Here is a 14,158-nt window from a genome sequence, read left to right as displayed (position 1 = left end):
TCCTCATACCTATACAAGTGCTATAAGTAGAATAGCCTGCATTCATAAATCATTTACAAAATATGCATATCTTTATGTGTAGTCCAGAGGAAGTGAACAGTGACTGACAACACCTGGGCAATCATAATTTAAGGCTGCAAAAGGATTTTGTACGTTTCCCTTTCTTTACCGCTTTGGATTCCTGCAGCCTAAAGAGACGTTTTCTCTCTAAGTTTGCACACACAAAAATGATCAGTTACACACCAACATGTCGATGGCATTTTTATGATCTTTATCTTATTTATACAGAACTCCTAATCCAATTTATACACAGAGAAGTACTTATGATTGTTTTCATGACTACATTGGACATTTCCTGAATAAACTTCAAACTTCCTTGCTCCAGGGAACCTTTTGTTGAAGAATGGCACTGCACTTGCCCTGTGTTTTGCACAAAAGTCCAGAGTATATCCTGAGAATTGGTTGTACTCTCTGAGGCTTTACCATTGCTCTCCTTCCATATGAACTAGAAATGGTCCTTGAATGCATTTATACTGCTTTGTCTCCCAGGGATGAAGCGTTTAGTAACCAATAAACCTAAGAAATAGGAACACCATTTCCAGCTCTCTGATATACCTCTAGCAGGGGTAGAACTGAAATGACACACGGGCTCTCAGGGGGCTTGAAGCAGAAGACACCCATCCTGCACCAGCTTACTTTCTCTTGTGATCACCTAATAAACAGTACAATTTTGAGTAGTACCCTTCTAAGGGGAAGACTTGGGGCTTGAATACACACAGACCTGGGGCTTGAGCCTTGGAAGCTTGCTGGGAGACTGTGAGTCAGTCACTTTCTTTCACCTTAACCTACCTCATAGGATTATTGCAAGGATAAAACGGAGCAGAGGTTGTAAACTGCATTGGGGAGAAAGGTGGGTACAAATGAATTAAATAAACTGAGTTTATTTACTGAGTAAATATGCTTCTGAGCTCAACAGTACAACATCTACTTCAGTATTATGGCTATTGCCGAAGCAATTATAAGGAATTTTAAATAACGCTTCATTCCTAATGTTGTTTTTTGTTTTCCATTCACTTTCCCTCATAGACCAATCATGATGGCCCTTGAAATCATTCTGGCTTATCACTGAGCTAGATTGGATTCCATCAAAACATGCTATTCCCTCTTAACTTTTCAGTAAATACAACTTTCACTAAATACCTCTTATGAAATCATGTGATAATTAATCTTTCAACTGTCCATTTCATCTTGTAGAGTTTGGGGTCTGTGCTGCAGGGCAGAAGTCAGACTAATTTAGGATGGGCATCATGCCATTCAGACAGATGGGGAATGGATTTTGGTAGCCAAGAGATTGTGTATGTGCATCAGTTATGGGTGCTCAAGGCATAATTCCCAGCTGGGAGCACTGAAGCTGCTGTCCATTCTGTCCTGCCTATGGCGATTAGCCATCACTGATGGGTCTTCAGCCAGAAATTCACTTAAAATATTCTCACTTTAAAATGTCATATAAGGGAATTCATTGTGCTTGTAAAATGTGATAGCAAATTTGTGCTTGACCTCCTGTCTCGGTTCTTCCCCCCAGGAAAACTTTGTAAAAGTGAACTGATAACATAGAAACATTGGTTGATTTGGGGTATGTAACCCCTAATATTTTGAAACCTATTTTCCTGCATTGCTTTTATGCAATTTTGTGCATTGTTACTTCAGTGAGCCTGATGAAATCAATGGATTTAAGGCGGGAGTAATTGCAGAAAATTGCACTGCCCCCCACCGACCAGTATCTTTCCAACATTGCTTATCACAAAATGGCAATCCTAAGCAATTTAAGCACTGATCCAAAAGTGTATTCTGCTAATCCCTCCCTATACGCCATACAATCCATAAGGGGATGGTTGACGTATGGGCTTTCCTTTATCCTTTTAATGTTTAAGTAGGAGCAGTGAGCATCATCAGTGTGGTGTCCGCAGGCACACAAGAAGGGGACATAGCGGCGCGCACAAGACTGCGTGCCGTTTAATACCCATGTCTCAACCCCTGTGATGAGAAAAGCGTTGCTTAAAAACGGCTCCGGCCCTTCCCGAATGGGCCTAGGCGAGTCTAAAGTGTTCGCCTGTTCCGGTGCACTTCAACGTCGTGCCCTTACAGCCCCCGGGGCTGTCTCCGGCAAGCTTCGGACTGGGACTTCTTAAAGCGGCCACCCGCGCTCGCCCGGCCGCCTTGCAGAGCGGCCACCACCCTCTCTTCGGGGGTGGTTCAGCGGAGCTGGCGTTGGAGCGACTGTGTGCCCTGCAGGGCTGCACCGGACGGGTGACTGCATGCGGCACAGGCGCCGTTTCCATAGCCCCGCTCCTCCATTGAGTGCCGCTATTTACACCACACCTTCCCACCCCAATGCCGCCTAGATCGCTCAGGCAATGAGGAGCGTGCGCGTCTGCAGCGATTCCGAGCAGCAGGACCAAGGCAAGCGCCGGGACGCCGCCTCCTCCGCTTTGGCGCCAGAGGCCGCCTCCTTCCCTTTCCCCTCCTTCCGAGGGAGTGTCAGTCTTCCCGGTACGCATGCGCAGCCCGTCTGCGGAAGCCGGCGCACGGGCCAGGTGGTGTAGATGAGGGTCGGCGGGGCCTCGCACCGGTGAGTGAATGGGAGGCGCGCGAGGCTGGGCGCCGGGAGGCGGCGCTGTTGCTATGGCTCTCCCACCCTCCCCCGCTCTTTTGGGGCGCGGGAGGGCTTCGTGGGCGCAGGAGGAGCGGCGAGGGAAGGGACTGGCCAAGGTCTATGTCCTTCTCCCAGGGCCGGCTCAAGGCGCTCTGTAGCCACCTCCCTAGTAGCCACCTCCCACGGGCTCCTGCGGCCCCGAGGGTGACTCCAAAGGCAGCGCCCCTGCAGTCTGCTGTCGACCTCGGCGGCAGCAGGACTGGAAGGCTGAATCCCCCCCTCATACTGCCCCAGTGAGATGCAAGGCTGACCTCTGCAGGCCGCTTTTGAACTAGGCAGCCATGACACGGGGCATGTGCCTTATCCCATACTGCCTTGTAGCCCTCCTTTGGCCCACTCGGCCTACTTGCCCTGAAGCCCACCAGTGGCCCAGGAGGTGACAACAAACCACACCAACCATGCCCTCCCATGTTGACGCCTTCCACCAGTTTGAGGCCCCAAGAAGCCACTTGGGTTGCACGGGCAATAGACTGACCCACACTTTCCCTGTTCATCCTTTTTTCCCCCTCCTGCATTTGAAAGAGCATTTGCCCTTGACTTTTCTCGGGGCTGGGAAACATTTTCCCTGCCTGTGAAGCTTAGCCTGCTGTTTCTCCCTTGTGGTTAAAGGAAAGCTGTGATAGTGCTTGTATTATGCTTCCTTGATCTTGTTTGATATGTGTGCACCAGGGTGTTCCAGCTTACATTAGAAACTTCGTGGGTTCTGGGGCATTTCACTTGCTATATAAAGGCAATCCTAGGTTTGTACCCAGGACTCAACAGGAGCTGCAGCCAATTTTACTGTAATCTGCCTTGAGGATTTGACTGAGGTCAGTATGAAATGTTTTAGGTACAGGGTTAAAAATATAATGCACCAATACATTTAGTGACTTTCTGCTCGCTGGATATGTTATTGCTGAAGTCTCTGAGCCCACAAAACCGGATGATGGTAAAAAAGAGAAGTAAACATTTTACTTGGAGAGCCACCATGTGTAAAATCTGATCTCTTATGCAATTATGAATAATGCATTGCTCGTGTTCGTAACGCTGTAGCTTCCTCTCACAGGCTCACTTTTCGATACATTCACAGACACTGTAATCTAAACCAGTGGTCCCCAACCTTTTTATCACTGGAGACCGGTGAACGCTTGACAATTTTACTGAGGACTGGGGGGGGGGTCTTTTGCTGAGGGACGTTGCTACTGCTGCTGCCTGAGCCCCTGCTCCACTTGCTTTCCCACCGGCGCCCCTGACTTCCTGCTGCCTGCTGGGGGCGCTGCCAGCATCAGCTGTGCAGTGCCACACCGAGGGGGAGCCCCAGCCATGGCGGCCGCCAGAGAGCACCAAAGGTGAGCCGACGGCAGAGTGGCGGGGCAGACCCTAAGGCAGCAGCCGGGGAGGAGGACAGGGAGGAGCCAGGGCCTGGTACCGACTGATCCATGGACTAGGACTGGTCCCCGGACCAGGGATTGGGGACCACTGATCTAAACCAAAATAAGAATCAGTATGATAGTTTTAAAGCAAAAAGAATGTCTGAAAACAATTCCACCAATCGGTCCCCACCATTCTTTAGTGCAAAATCAAGATGCTGGGATAGGTTATATGACTAACCAGGGAGGTCTTATGTCAGGTGTGACCGCTGTACTGGGAACACCATCTTTTACATTAAAGCCTAGACCTGGGAGTCTGGGATGTTTTCAGTAGGGAACTTCTGGGTATATATCTGATTAAGTCATGTTGGATATAGCCCTAGTCTTCCTAATCCCATAGATCACTAAAAAAAAAAAATCTCATGTGATGTTTTACTATGTCAGTCTCTCCAGTATGTTATATTGTCTGGGGGGGGGGGGGACCCAGCAACCCAAATGCAAAATCAGCTGATTCTGTAGGTTTCTTTTTCTTTTCTTTTTTTACAGTAAAACAAAACAAAAACCACATTCTAGTGACTAATTGTGTAAGTCTGCAGTAGCAAAATAAAATCTGAGTTCTGGATCATTTTACAGCAATAAAATTTCCTAGGTATGTGAGTCAAAGTTCACTTTGTCTGATTCAAATAGGAATGAATATCCATCAGGTCAGAATACCTTGAGATACTCTCCCTACCTTCTGATCTGGATATAAGGGCTGATGGATATTCATTATTTTTTGTATCTGACAAAGTGAGCTTTGATTTGTGAAAGCTTATACCCTGAAAACCTTTTTTGTTCCAGTAAAAACACTGTAAGTAATAAGTAATAATTCTTTGGAAACATTGTGTACTTTTCCTCCCTATGCATTCTGGCTAAAAAAAAATTAAAAGCACTACTGGGAAAGAATTTTGTAACAAAGTTTCAGAAAGTTACAAAAAGGAGACTAATTGGCAAGAGTCCACAAACAGACAACCTACAGCACAATCCAATCTGTTCACTCACATTTGAACTCAGGGTGTTTTAAACCAATAGCCCCCAATTTTCAGGCTGCTTTCCCATTGGCTCCCAGACCTACCCCCCCCCCCACACACACACATACGAACACACATGACTTTTCTTGGTGTTAGGTCTACTGCAAATTCAAAACAACTAAATTGTCTTCACTTCTTTTGATTGTTTTGCAGCAGCCATATTTTAGTATGGAAAAATACATAAGTTCCTTGCAAAAGTCACTTTGGGTCCTCACTGGGGTGAAAGACAGGTGAGAAAGGAAAAAGAGAGACAGAGAGAGTCACAATGGAAAGAAATGATGGAGAGACAAGGCCCCATGGCCAGGAACAAGCAGGAGAAGGCTTTTCCAGGCTCTGAAAGATGGAGTTAAGAAACTCCTGAAGATCTGGAGTGTATAGAGTCTGAGGAGTGGAAGGAGCTCAGCAGGAATTTGATCTCATCCAGCCCACCTTCTGAAGCTGTTGTCTTCAGGAAGTTAAGCATGTTCGGCAGCACTGGGATGGGAGACCACCAAGAAAGTCCATGGTAACTACTATCTAGAGGCAGGCAATGGCAATGGAAATCTCTCACTAAGAAAACACAGTTGCAGCAGGAAGAGTCAGACTGATGTCCCCCTACTGCTCCCAAATTTCCTCACTGCTTCTCTGGATCCTTCCACTGCTCCAGGGATATTCTGCCCACTTTGGGAACCCCTAATACCCATACATAGGATAACACTTCTATGGTTCCGCTAAATTGGCAGCCCTAAAATGGAGTTTATACTGGTGTAGCTAGAGCTGGTATTCTGTGCCTCCTCCAGCACTACTTCCTGGATTAAATTAGCAGCTACACTGTGAAAGCTAATAGTTCCCCTGAATTTAATTGCTTTGAAGCTACTCGGGAGATGCCAGATCTATACAATCTTTTCTATTTCAGTTCTTAGGGGAGAGATTTAGGTAGTGCTCAGTGGCAGAGCGTGGGTGCAGGAGAAATGTAGTTTGGCATGTAGAGAGGTGCAAGATTACACAGGGAGTTTAAACGTGACTACCTGAATCTTTAATTGGATACATCTATAGAATTTAGATAAGGGAAAGCTTTGGGAGGTGGAATGGAACACACTTGTCTCTGCTTCTGGTTTAGTGCTAGAGTGTGAAATTAGGAGGGCAGGAAAGTGCCTGTGCAGATTTGTCTTTAATAATTGTAAAGCCTGCAATCACTTAATGGAGACCAGGGTGAAATGGAGGTGGAGGATTGGAAGGAGCTGGCAGTTTGCCAGATTACTTGACTGAGATGGGCTGGTTCTAAAAATATTGTCAGAGTGTTAAGCATGGAGTTATGGGCATGAATGAACAGACAGCTTAGAGGTCACCTACTGTGTTGTATAATCATATTTTATTTGCTGGTATGATTCCCATAGTGGCGACTCCTGTGAAAGGGCAGCTTCCTTGATTTAACTTTTTTTATCCACACAGAAGTAAAGTTTTCTTCATATATACTTGTTCTGTTGCCTGCAGGATACCATAAATGCCTGTTTGATAGGCATAGCTTGAAGACTTTCATAATGTTGCTAAATGAATTCTAATTAAAGTTCTTGTTCCCTTTAGGTGCATCTTTTCTCTTTTAAAATGGGACCTGTTTTTCAGATTATGGGACTAAGAATCCACTTTGTTGTTGACCCTCAGGGTTGGTTCTGTATGGGCCTGATTATCTTTGTCTGGCTTTTCAACACACTCTTCATTCCAAAAATTATCCTCTTTCCGCACTATGAAGAGGGACATCTATCAGCAATGGCAATACTATGTAAGTCACGCTTAACACAATTTCCTTTGTTCTGATCAGGGCTTGTGCTACAAGAGTCAACAGAACAGTCATTTAAATGGTTTCCTTTTAACAGAATTTCTGGTTTATGAACAAAGTCAGATATACATACATGATCATGTTATCTATATTTTTATGAATGTGCCTTTTTGAAAATGCTGAAGGAAAGAAGAGGGCCTCAGTTTAAACAACTACTACCCCTCATGGTTAGAAAGAAGAAGAGTTGGTTTTTATACCCCACTTTTCACTGCCTAAAGGAGTCTCTAAGCGGCTTACAATCGCCTTCCCTTCCTCTCCCCACAGCAGACACCCTGTGAGGGAGGTGAGGCTGAGAGAGCTCTGACAGGACTGCTTAGTCAGGACAGCACTATCAGGGCTGTGCCAACCCAAGGTCACACAGCTGGCTGCATGTGCTGGAGTGGAATCAAACTCGACTTGCCAGATTAGGAGCCGCCAGTCTTAACCACTACACTACACTGTCTCTCACAACCCATGTTTTCATGAAAGTTTTATAAACAAAACCTTAACAATTATAACTGTGTGCATGTAGTCTAATTTTACACATAATGACATTTCCACTGCAATGTGGGTATGAGCCTTGTGGTCTGATTATATTCTCAGGACAGGAACCATAGGCAGCAGTGTGACAGACAGTTCAGGAGCATGAACGGGAGATGGATCAGGGCTAGACCCTGCAGGAAATGGGGTGACATAGTCTGGGTAGTGCTGATGCAGCAAAAGGAGTGAGTAATCAGGGTGAAGAGATCTGGGACTGTAAAAGTAAGGCCTAGAATGGGGTCTGAGAACTTAGGGAGAAGAGGTGATCTGAATTCACACACACACAATTTTGAAAGGGTTAAAGACTTCATTCAGGCCTCTGCCATTTCTTATTTCATTTATTTGTGGTGCCTGTTCATAGCCACTTTATCTGCATTCTTCTGCATCAGTTTTTTTAAAACATGTATTGCAGTTTGACACCAATTAATCAGATTGATCTAAGTGATTATGCTAATGAAGGCCTTCAGTCTGAAGCATGTGCAAAATGCATACTGCATTACGGTTTAGGGCAGTGGTCCCCAACCTGTTGGCCGCGGCCCGGTGCCAGGCCGCGAAGGCCATGGTGCCGGGCCGCGGCTCCCTCTCCCCGCCCCCCCCATAGTAAAAAACTTCCCAGGCCGCAAGCTTGCGGCCTGGGAAGCTTCTTACTGCGGGAGGGCGGGGAGAGGGAATCGGGGCCGGGCCGCGCATCGCGCATGCGCGGCCCGTGCGGGCACAGCCCGCGGGCGCGGGTCGATGTGCGGGCGCGGGCCGATGCGTGGGTGCGGCCCGCGGGCGCGGCCCCGAAGTGCGGGCGCGGCCCGATGCCCTGCCGGTCCCCAGCCTTGGAAAGGTTGGGGACCACTGGTTTAGGATATATGTAGGAAAGCAAGTTTCAGGCCCAGTCCTGCACAGTCTCCAGTTCAAAGCGCTCAGCCAGTTTGGTGTAGTGGTTAGGAGTGCAGACTTCTAATCTGGCATGCCAGATTCGATTCTGCACTCTCCCACATGTAGCCAGCTGGGTGACCTTGGGCTCGCCACGGCACTGATAAAACTGTTCTGACGGATATCAGCCTCACCTACCTCACAGGGTGTCTGTTGTGGGGAGAGGAAAGGGAAGGCGACTGTAAGCTGCTTTGAGCCTCCTTCGGGTAGAGAAAAGCGGCATATAAGAACCAACTCTTCTTCTTCACCGTCTTAGCAGGACTGGAAATGACCTCAGCCAGGTAGATTACATAATACTGAATATTTGTAAGCATGGTCTGATTCAGTATGAAACAGCCTGATGACCCTGCCTATAGGGTAGCCAAACAGAGCACTGGTATTATTATCAAGGCAGCACACACATTCTTTCCCCTGTGAACACTTTTGAGAGGCCTTTCATGTATAGTCTGTCACTGAGAATGTGGGGTGGAAAAGTATTAATTTGCAATATTGCTATTATTGCAAAAGTATTCAGTTAGGTGTTGCTGTAGCATAAACAAAATCAGAAATAATTATCCTATATATGTCCAGAAATAATGAGTTGGGTGACATCTGCATATCGATGGCACCCAAGTCCAAATCCCCAAATCAGCTGGGCAGGAGGATGCATGAAGATGTTAAATAACGTAAAAAAGCACTGCACCCTGGATTACTCCACAAGGGAGTTGACAGCGGCACAATTGCTTATCCCCCACTGCAATACTCTGTTTGTGATCCTAGAGAAAGGAATTCAGCAATTGCAGGGCTGTCCCCCATATTCCAGCGTCAGCAAGGTGGTGAGCAAGGAGCTTGTGGTCTGACATATCAAACGCTGCTGTGGATTCTTAACAACAGAAGCAACACTGACCTTCTTCAGTCTAACTGGCATTGAAGATCATCTGTCAAGGCAACCAGAGCCATCTCAACCCCGGGGCTAGGTCAGAACCAGACTGGAATGGATTGAAGCTTGAAGCTTTCTCTAGGTATCCTAGAAGCTGGTCCATGGCCACCATTTCAGTGACATTCCCCAGAAAGGCAAGATGCAAGATGGGGCAGTAGTTGGCTGGCTCCACAGATCCAGGGATGTTTGACCACCTTTGAATGCTGTTGCTAATATTAATCACGTTGTTATGTAGTATGCTTTAATTTTATTTTAAATTCTGCCCTAAGCCACCTTGAATGTTCAGATAGTACAACGATGGCATATAAATGTATAGAACAAATACATAAGGCCATTAAAGGTCTTTGATTTGATAATAAATAAGGTGGTCTGGCTTTGAATTTTTGAATATATGAATTCTTCTTCCAGTAATCCCAGAAAAGTCTGTTATAGACAGATTTCTTCATGTTTTACAGCTTACTACATACTTGCATTGTTCTGTATTGTTTCATTACTGAGAGCCTCAGTAGCTGATCCAGGGAGATTACCTGAAAGCCCAAAGATACCAATTACAGGTACCGCATTATCCATCTTTTTAAGGAGTGTCATTTCTGAAAATCTGGACCCGTTTCTGTGTTGCATATTTGCCCTAGCTGATGATATATATTGGGAAAGATAGAGGGAGAATTTGACCCTTTTGAGTCTGCTGGATCTTAGCCCCTTTTTCTGTCATTGACCAGGACCCCACCAAGTTCCATAGACTGACAAATAGCTCACTCACAGCTCAAGCTACTTAGGACATTTCTCAATAGAGAAACTTTTTGTGTGGAGAAAACAAAATGCAACAGACCAGCTTTCTGTTCCCTCTTTCAGACCTTACTCCCATTGGGCAATAGGAGTTAGCCTCAGAGACTCCTTCTATAGTCTTTAGTGGAAATCTGGAAACTGCAGCTGATCCGGATGTAGCAGCACAAGTTTTGTCATATGATACCAGCAGTCTGCATGTGATTCCTCTCCTTAATGAGTTCTGGTTTCCATGCTAACTTCAAGGTGCTGTTTTTGACTTTATCAACTCTATGTGCCCCAAGTCTAGGATGTAAGAAGAAGGAGGGCCAGAGTTATGACTTTACTGATGGCCAGGCCAGGACTGTGCAGCGAAAACAGGAAAAGCAAGTGGTCATTATGAAATGTACTGTAGTGAGGACTGCAGAGTGCCAGAGCCATGGAATAATGCTCTCCTCTACTGAATGACCTGAGCTCACCATTCTGCTGCTTACATCATGTGAACAAACAGCATTAACATTGGGGCCAAAAGGAAAACAAAGAGTGAAAATTGTGCAGAGGTCCTGGCACAGACTCTCATGAGGCTCCCAAACCATCTCTTGAAGATCATTGGCTATGGAAGCACCTTTCTCCATACATATTCCCATAAGTTAGGGGATGATTACGGGATGTGTTCTTGTGGATACCAGCAGCCTCTAAAAGAAAGTGCCTCCCCCCCACCCCAGATAAGACTTTTTGGTTCAGAGAAACTTATGTGTATTTCCTTGAAATCCTTTCCCATCTAGTACAGCCTGCTGATTTTGTTAAAATTAAGAGCTTCAGGTAGTTCACAAACTTAATTGAAAAATAAAGTGAAAGATGTTTAATTGAATAGATATTATTTTGGTTTCATTCGAATGTAGATTAAATTTGATTGGAAATGGTTGCATCTGTTGGTACTATGCACATTGGTATGGTCAGATGGGTTTGCCGTCTATTTTAAATCACGTTAGAAAACTTGCTTTAAGTGTTTCTGAGCCTTCTGTTAATGGTAACTCTCTTATTAAAAGAGTAACACCTTTGTGACATTGGCTTTATGGGAACAGATTGAAAATCAGTTTCCATCTGGCATTATTACTAGTTTAATGATCTTGAATATTGGGTTTCCATACTGTCAGTGTGCAAATGATGCCATTTTTCAGCAAGATGAGAAACATGGCAGATCCCAGCAGGAGGTTTAAAATTAATTCTATACAGGCAAATTCAATACTGTATTATATAATTTATATAATTGTTCTACAAAATAAATTATATATGACTTGTTTACTCTGAGAAGCATTTTCTCATGTTAAGGTCCATCTTTGCAGCTTTCAAAGCAGATCAGATTTTATCTGTTAGTTTTGACATCCCCATTTAAGAAAATAAAATTATGGCATATATTCCCAGAAATTAACCTTATGTTTTGTGAATTTGTAGTTTCTGCATTTTCTAAAAAAACAACAACTAACAATTCAGGGAGAGTTTGATATACCTTACAAAACAATCAAGAGATTATTAGTATTGCAATAAATGCATTATTTGGATCAAGCCATGTGGTCCAGTTTTTCAGTGTTCCTATGAAAAGAAATCTTGATTACTGGTACAAAGTGGTCTATGATAATTTAGTCTTGTTTGATACCATTGCCTAATAGTAATCAAGAATATGTCTTCATAATTTAACTATAAATATTGAGGATCCAAATATAAAAAGTGGTATAAACTTGTTCCCCCAAAGAAACCTTAAATTTATCAACCTGGGCTGATTCTGCACTTCCTTTGTTTATACCATTGTGGATCCTGCTGAATTCAGATCGATTTGAACTCGGGTCTTCCTCTAGCCCTCCCTTCCCATTTTAACAGAAAGTATTCTGCATGTGATTAGGAAAGCTCAGAAGGGGGGGGGGAGCCAAGCACAGCAGGAATCTTTTACTTCCTTTTCTTGAATGGGGCAGGGGGGGAGGATTGGAGGGGGAATAAATCCAAGAGGAAAATCTCTGCTGAGAGAAGTTAGGGATTCTGGAGCTTCTGCCTAGAGAAGGGGAAGCGTTGCAACCTGCGAACCAGGAACTGATGCCCTGGCCAATCAGGGCTTTTCTACAGCATGGGAGGCTCAGCAGCAAGTTATTTCGGTGAAAGCAGACAGATGTACGCTTACTGATGCTGATTTTTCAAATATCCAGGGTTATATCCACTCTAGGATATCACGGGGGAGGGGGAAGGTAGGGTCATTCATGCTTGTGGCAGATGAAACATTTAATGCTTGTGGCAGATGAAACACTTCGGCACTCGATCCATACCAGTCTGGCTTCCGCCCTGGTCATGGGGTGGAGACTGTGTTGGTCTCCTTGTTGGATGACCTTCGTCGCCAGCTTGACCGAGGTGGCTCTGCTGTGCTAGTTCTTTTAGATCTGTCGGCCGCGTTTGACGTGGTCGATCACGAGCTGCTAGCGAGCCGCCTTGCCGGTACGGGGATAAGGGGTACAGCGTTACGCTGGATACGCTCCTTCCTCCAAAACCGGACACAGAGGGTAGCCGTGGGAGAGGAAGTATCGGGCCCTTACCGGCTCCCTTGTGGGGTCCCACAGGGCTCGGTGCTCTCTCCTACATTATTTAACATCTTTATGCACCCTCTGGCTCAACTGGTACGGAGCTATGGGCTGGGTTGCCACCAGTACGCTGATGACACCCAGCTCTTTCTCCTCATGGATGGCCACCCGGACTCCCCCCCAGATCCATTTGCCAGATGTTTGGAAGCCGTAGCTGGATGGCTCGAGCAGAGTCGCCTGAAACTCAACCCCTCCAAGACGGAGGTTCTGTGGTTGGGCCGTAGGGGGGCAGATCAGGAAGCGCGCTTACCCTTTCTGGCCGGGACGCAACTTAATATCGCATCTCAGGCCAGGAATTTAGGGGTGACCATCGATGCCTCACTAACACTCGAGGCACAGGTTAAACAGGTAGCTAGCCGGGCATTTTTCCATCTTCGCCAGGCTCGGCTACTAGCGCCCTATCTGTCCTCTGAACACCTGGCCACAGTGACCCATGCGACGGTCACCTCTAGACTAGATTTCTGTAACTCGCTCTACACCGGCCTGCCTCTGGGCTTGATCCGGAAACTGCAACTCGTCCAAAATGCGGCTGCTAGAGTCCTCACAGCTACACCATGGAGGGCTCACATCCAGCCAGTTCTGAGGCAGCTGCATTGGTTACCGGTTGCCTTCCGGATCAGGTTCAAGGTTTTGGTTTTGACCTTCAAGGCCATCCGTGGTCTAGGCCCAGCATATATGAGGGACCGCCTTTTGCCCTATATCCCCCGCAGGGCTTTACGCTCTGCGGGGGCTAACCTACTGGTCGTTCCCGGCCCCAAGGAAGCCCGCCTGGCCTCGACTAGGGCCAGGGCCTTTTCGGTCCTGGCCCCAACCTGGTGGAATGAGCTCCCGGAAGAGCTGAGGGCCCTGCGGGAATTACCAGCATTCCGCAGGGCCTGTAAGACGGAGCTCTTCCGCCAGGCTTATAACTGAGGCCGGGCGGAAAGAAGATCAGCCCCCCCCTCACAAACCGGTGGTAGAGAGCGTCACCCCCCACCGTAGATGAGGATGCGGAGAGCAAATGAGTAGGCTACGCCATCGCTGTTACAATTATTGTAAATCATTGGTTTTTATTGTCATTTTATGGTTTTAGGGGACGGGTTTATGTAAGCCGCCTCGAGCCTTCGGGGGGAGGCGGGGTATAAATATAAATATAATAATAATAATAATAATAATAATAAATTGCCCAAAATCATAATGGAAATCACATTCAGTGTAGAGGACAGGGATTGAATCGACCTGGGATTGGAATAAAAGCTCTGTGCAGATTCAGCCCTGGTTTCTTCTGCGTTTCCATGTGAGAACTGTGAATGTGCAGGTGAGCTGAAGTTTCCATTGGTCATGAGAGTGCAAGGCCCTTCTTCTCTCCTCTGTGGTATTTTCTATCTCCGGGTCTCTTGAGGTGGAAGGGCACACCTGTCTTCCACAGTTCTCTCTCTGCTGCTACAATACAAGGAAGCTTCAGAGCTTGTATCATTGAGAA

The 14,158-nt window shown here is 46.1% G+C and overlaps 1 protein-coding gene across 7 annotated transcripts in view; it reads left to right on the top strand.

Annotated features, from left to right (window-relative positions):
- The first annotated feature begins 2,502 nt into the window (after positions 1 to 2,502).
- ZDHHC21 (zDHHC palmitoyltransferase 21) overlaps positions 2,503 to 14,158 on the top strand; it is a 45,555-nt gene continuing 33,899 nt past the window's right edge. For 2 of the 7 annotated variants that reach the window (XR_013232600.1, XM_077345080.1), the window contains exons 1-3: positions 5,415 to 5,637; positions 6,696 to 6,891; positions 9,766 to 9,864. Coding sequence is in view for 5 of the 7 variants with exons in the window: in XM_077345080.1 (XP_077201195.1) it covers positions 5,635 to 5,637; positions 6,696 to 6,891; positions 9,766 to 9,864 (298 nt within the window). In the remaining 2 variants the exon portion in view is untranslated. Of the gene's footprint in view, positions 2,630 to 3,503; positions 3,523 to 5,187; positions 5,363 to 5,414; positions 5,638 to 6,695; positions 6,892 to 9,765; positions 9,865 to 14,158 lie in introns of those variants that run through there. The other 5 variants (XM_077345081.1, XM_077345083.1, XM_077345084.1 and 2 more) reach the window with 5 other exon arrangements.

This window comes from Paroedura picta, chromosome 7 (genome assembly GCF_049243985.1).
Source record: "Paroedura picta isolate Pp20150507F chromosome 7, Ppicta_v3.0, whole genome shotgun sequence".
Lineage (NCBI taxonomy): Eukaryota > Metazoa > Chordata > Lepidosauria > Squamata > Gekkonidae > Paroedura > Paroedura picta.
The sequence above is the reverse complement of the archived record's forward strand: the minus strand, read 5'-3'. Positions and strand labels throughout refer to the sequence as shown.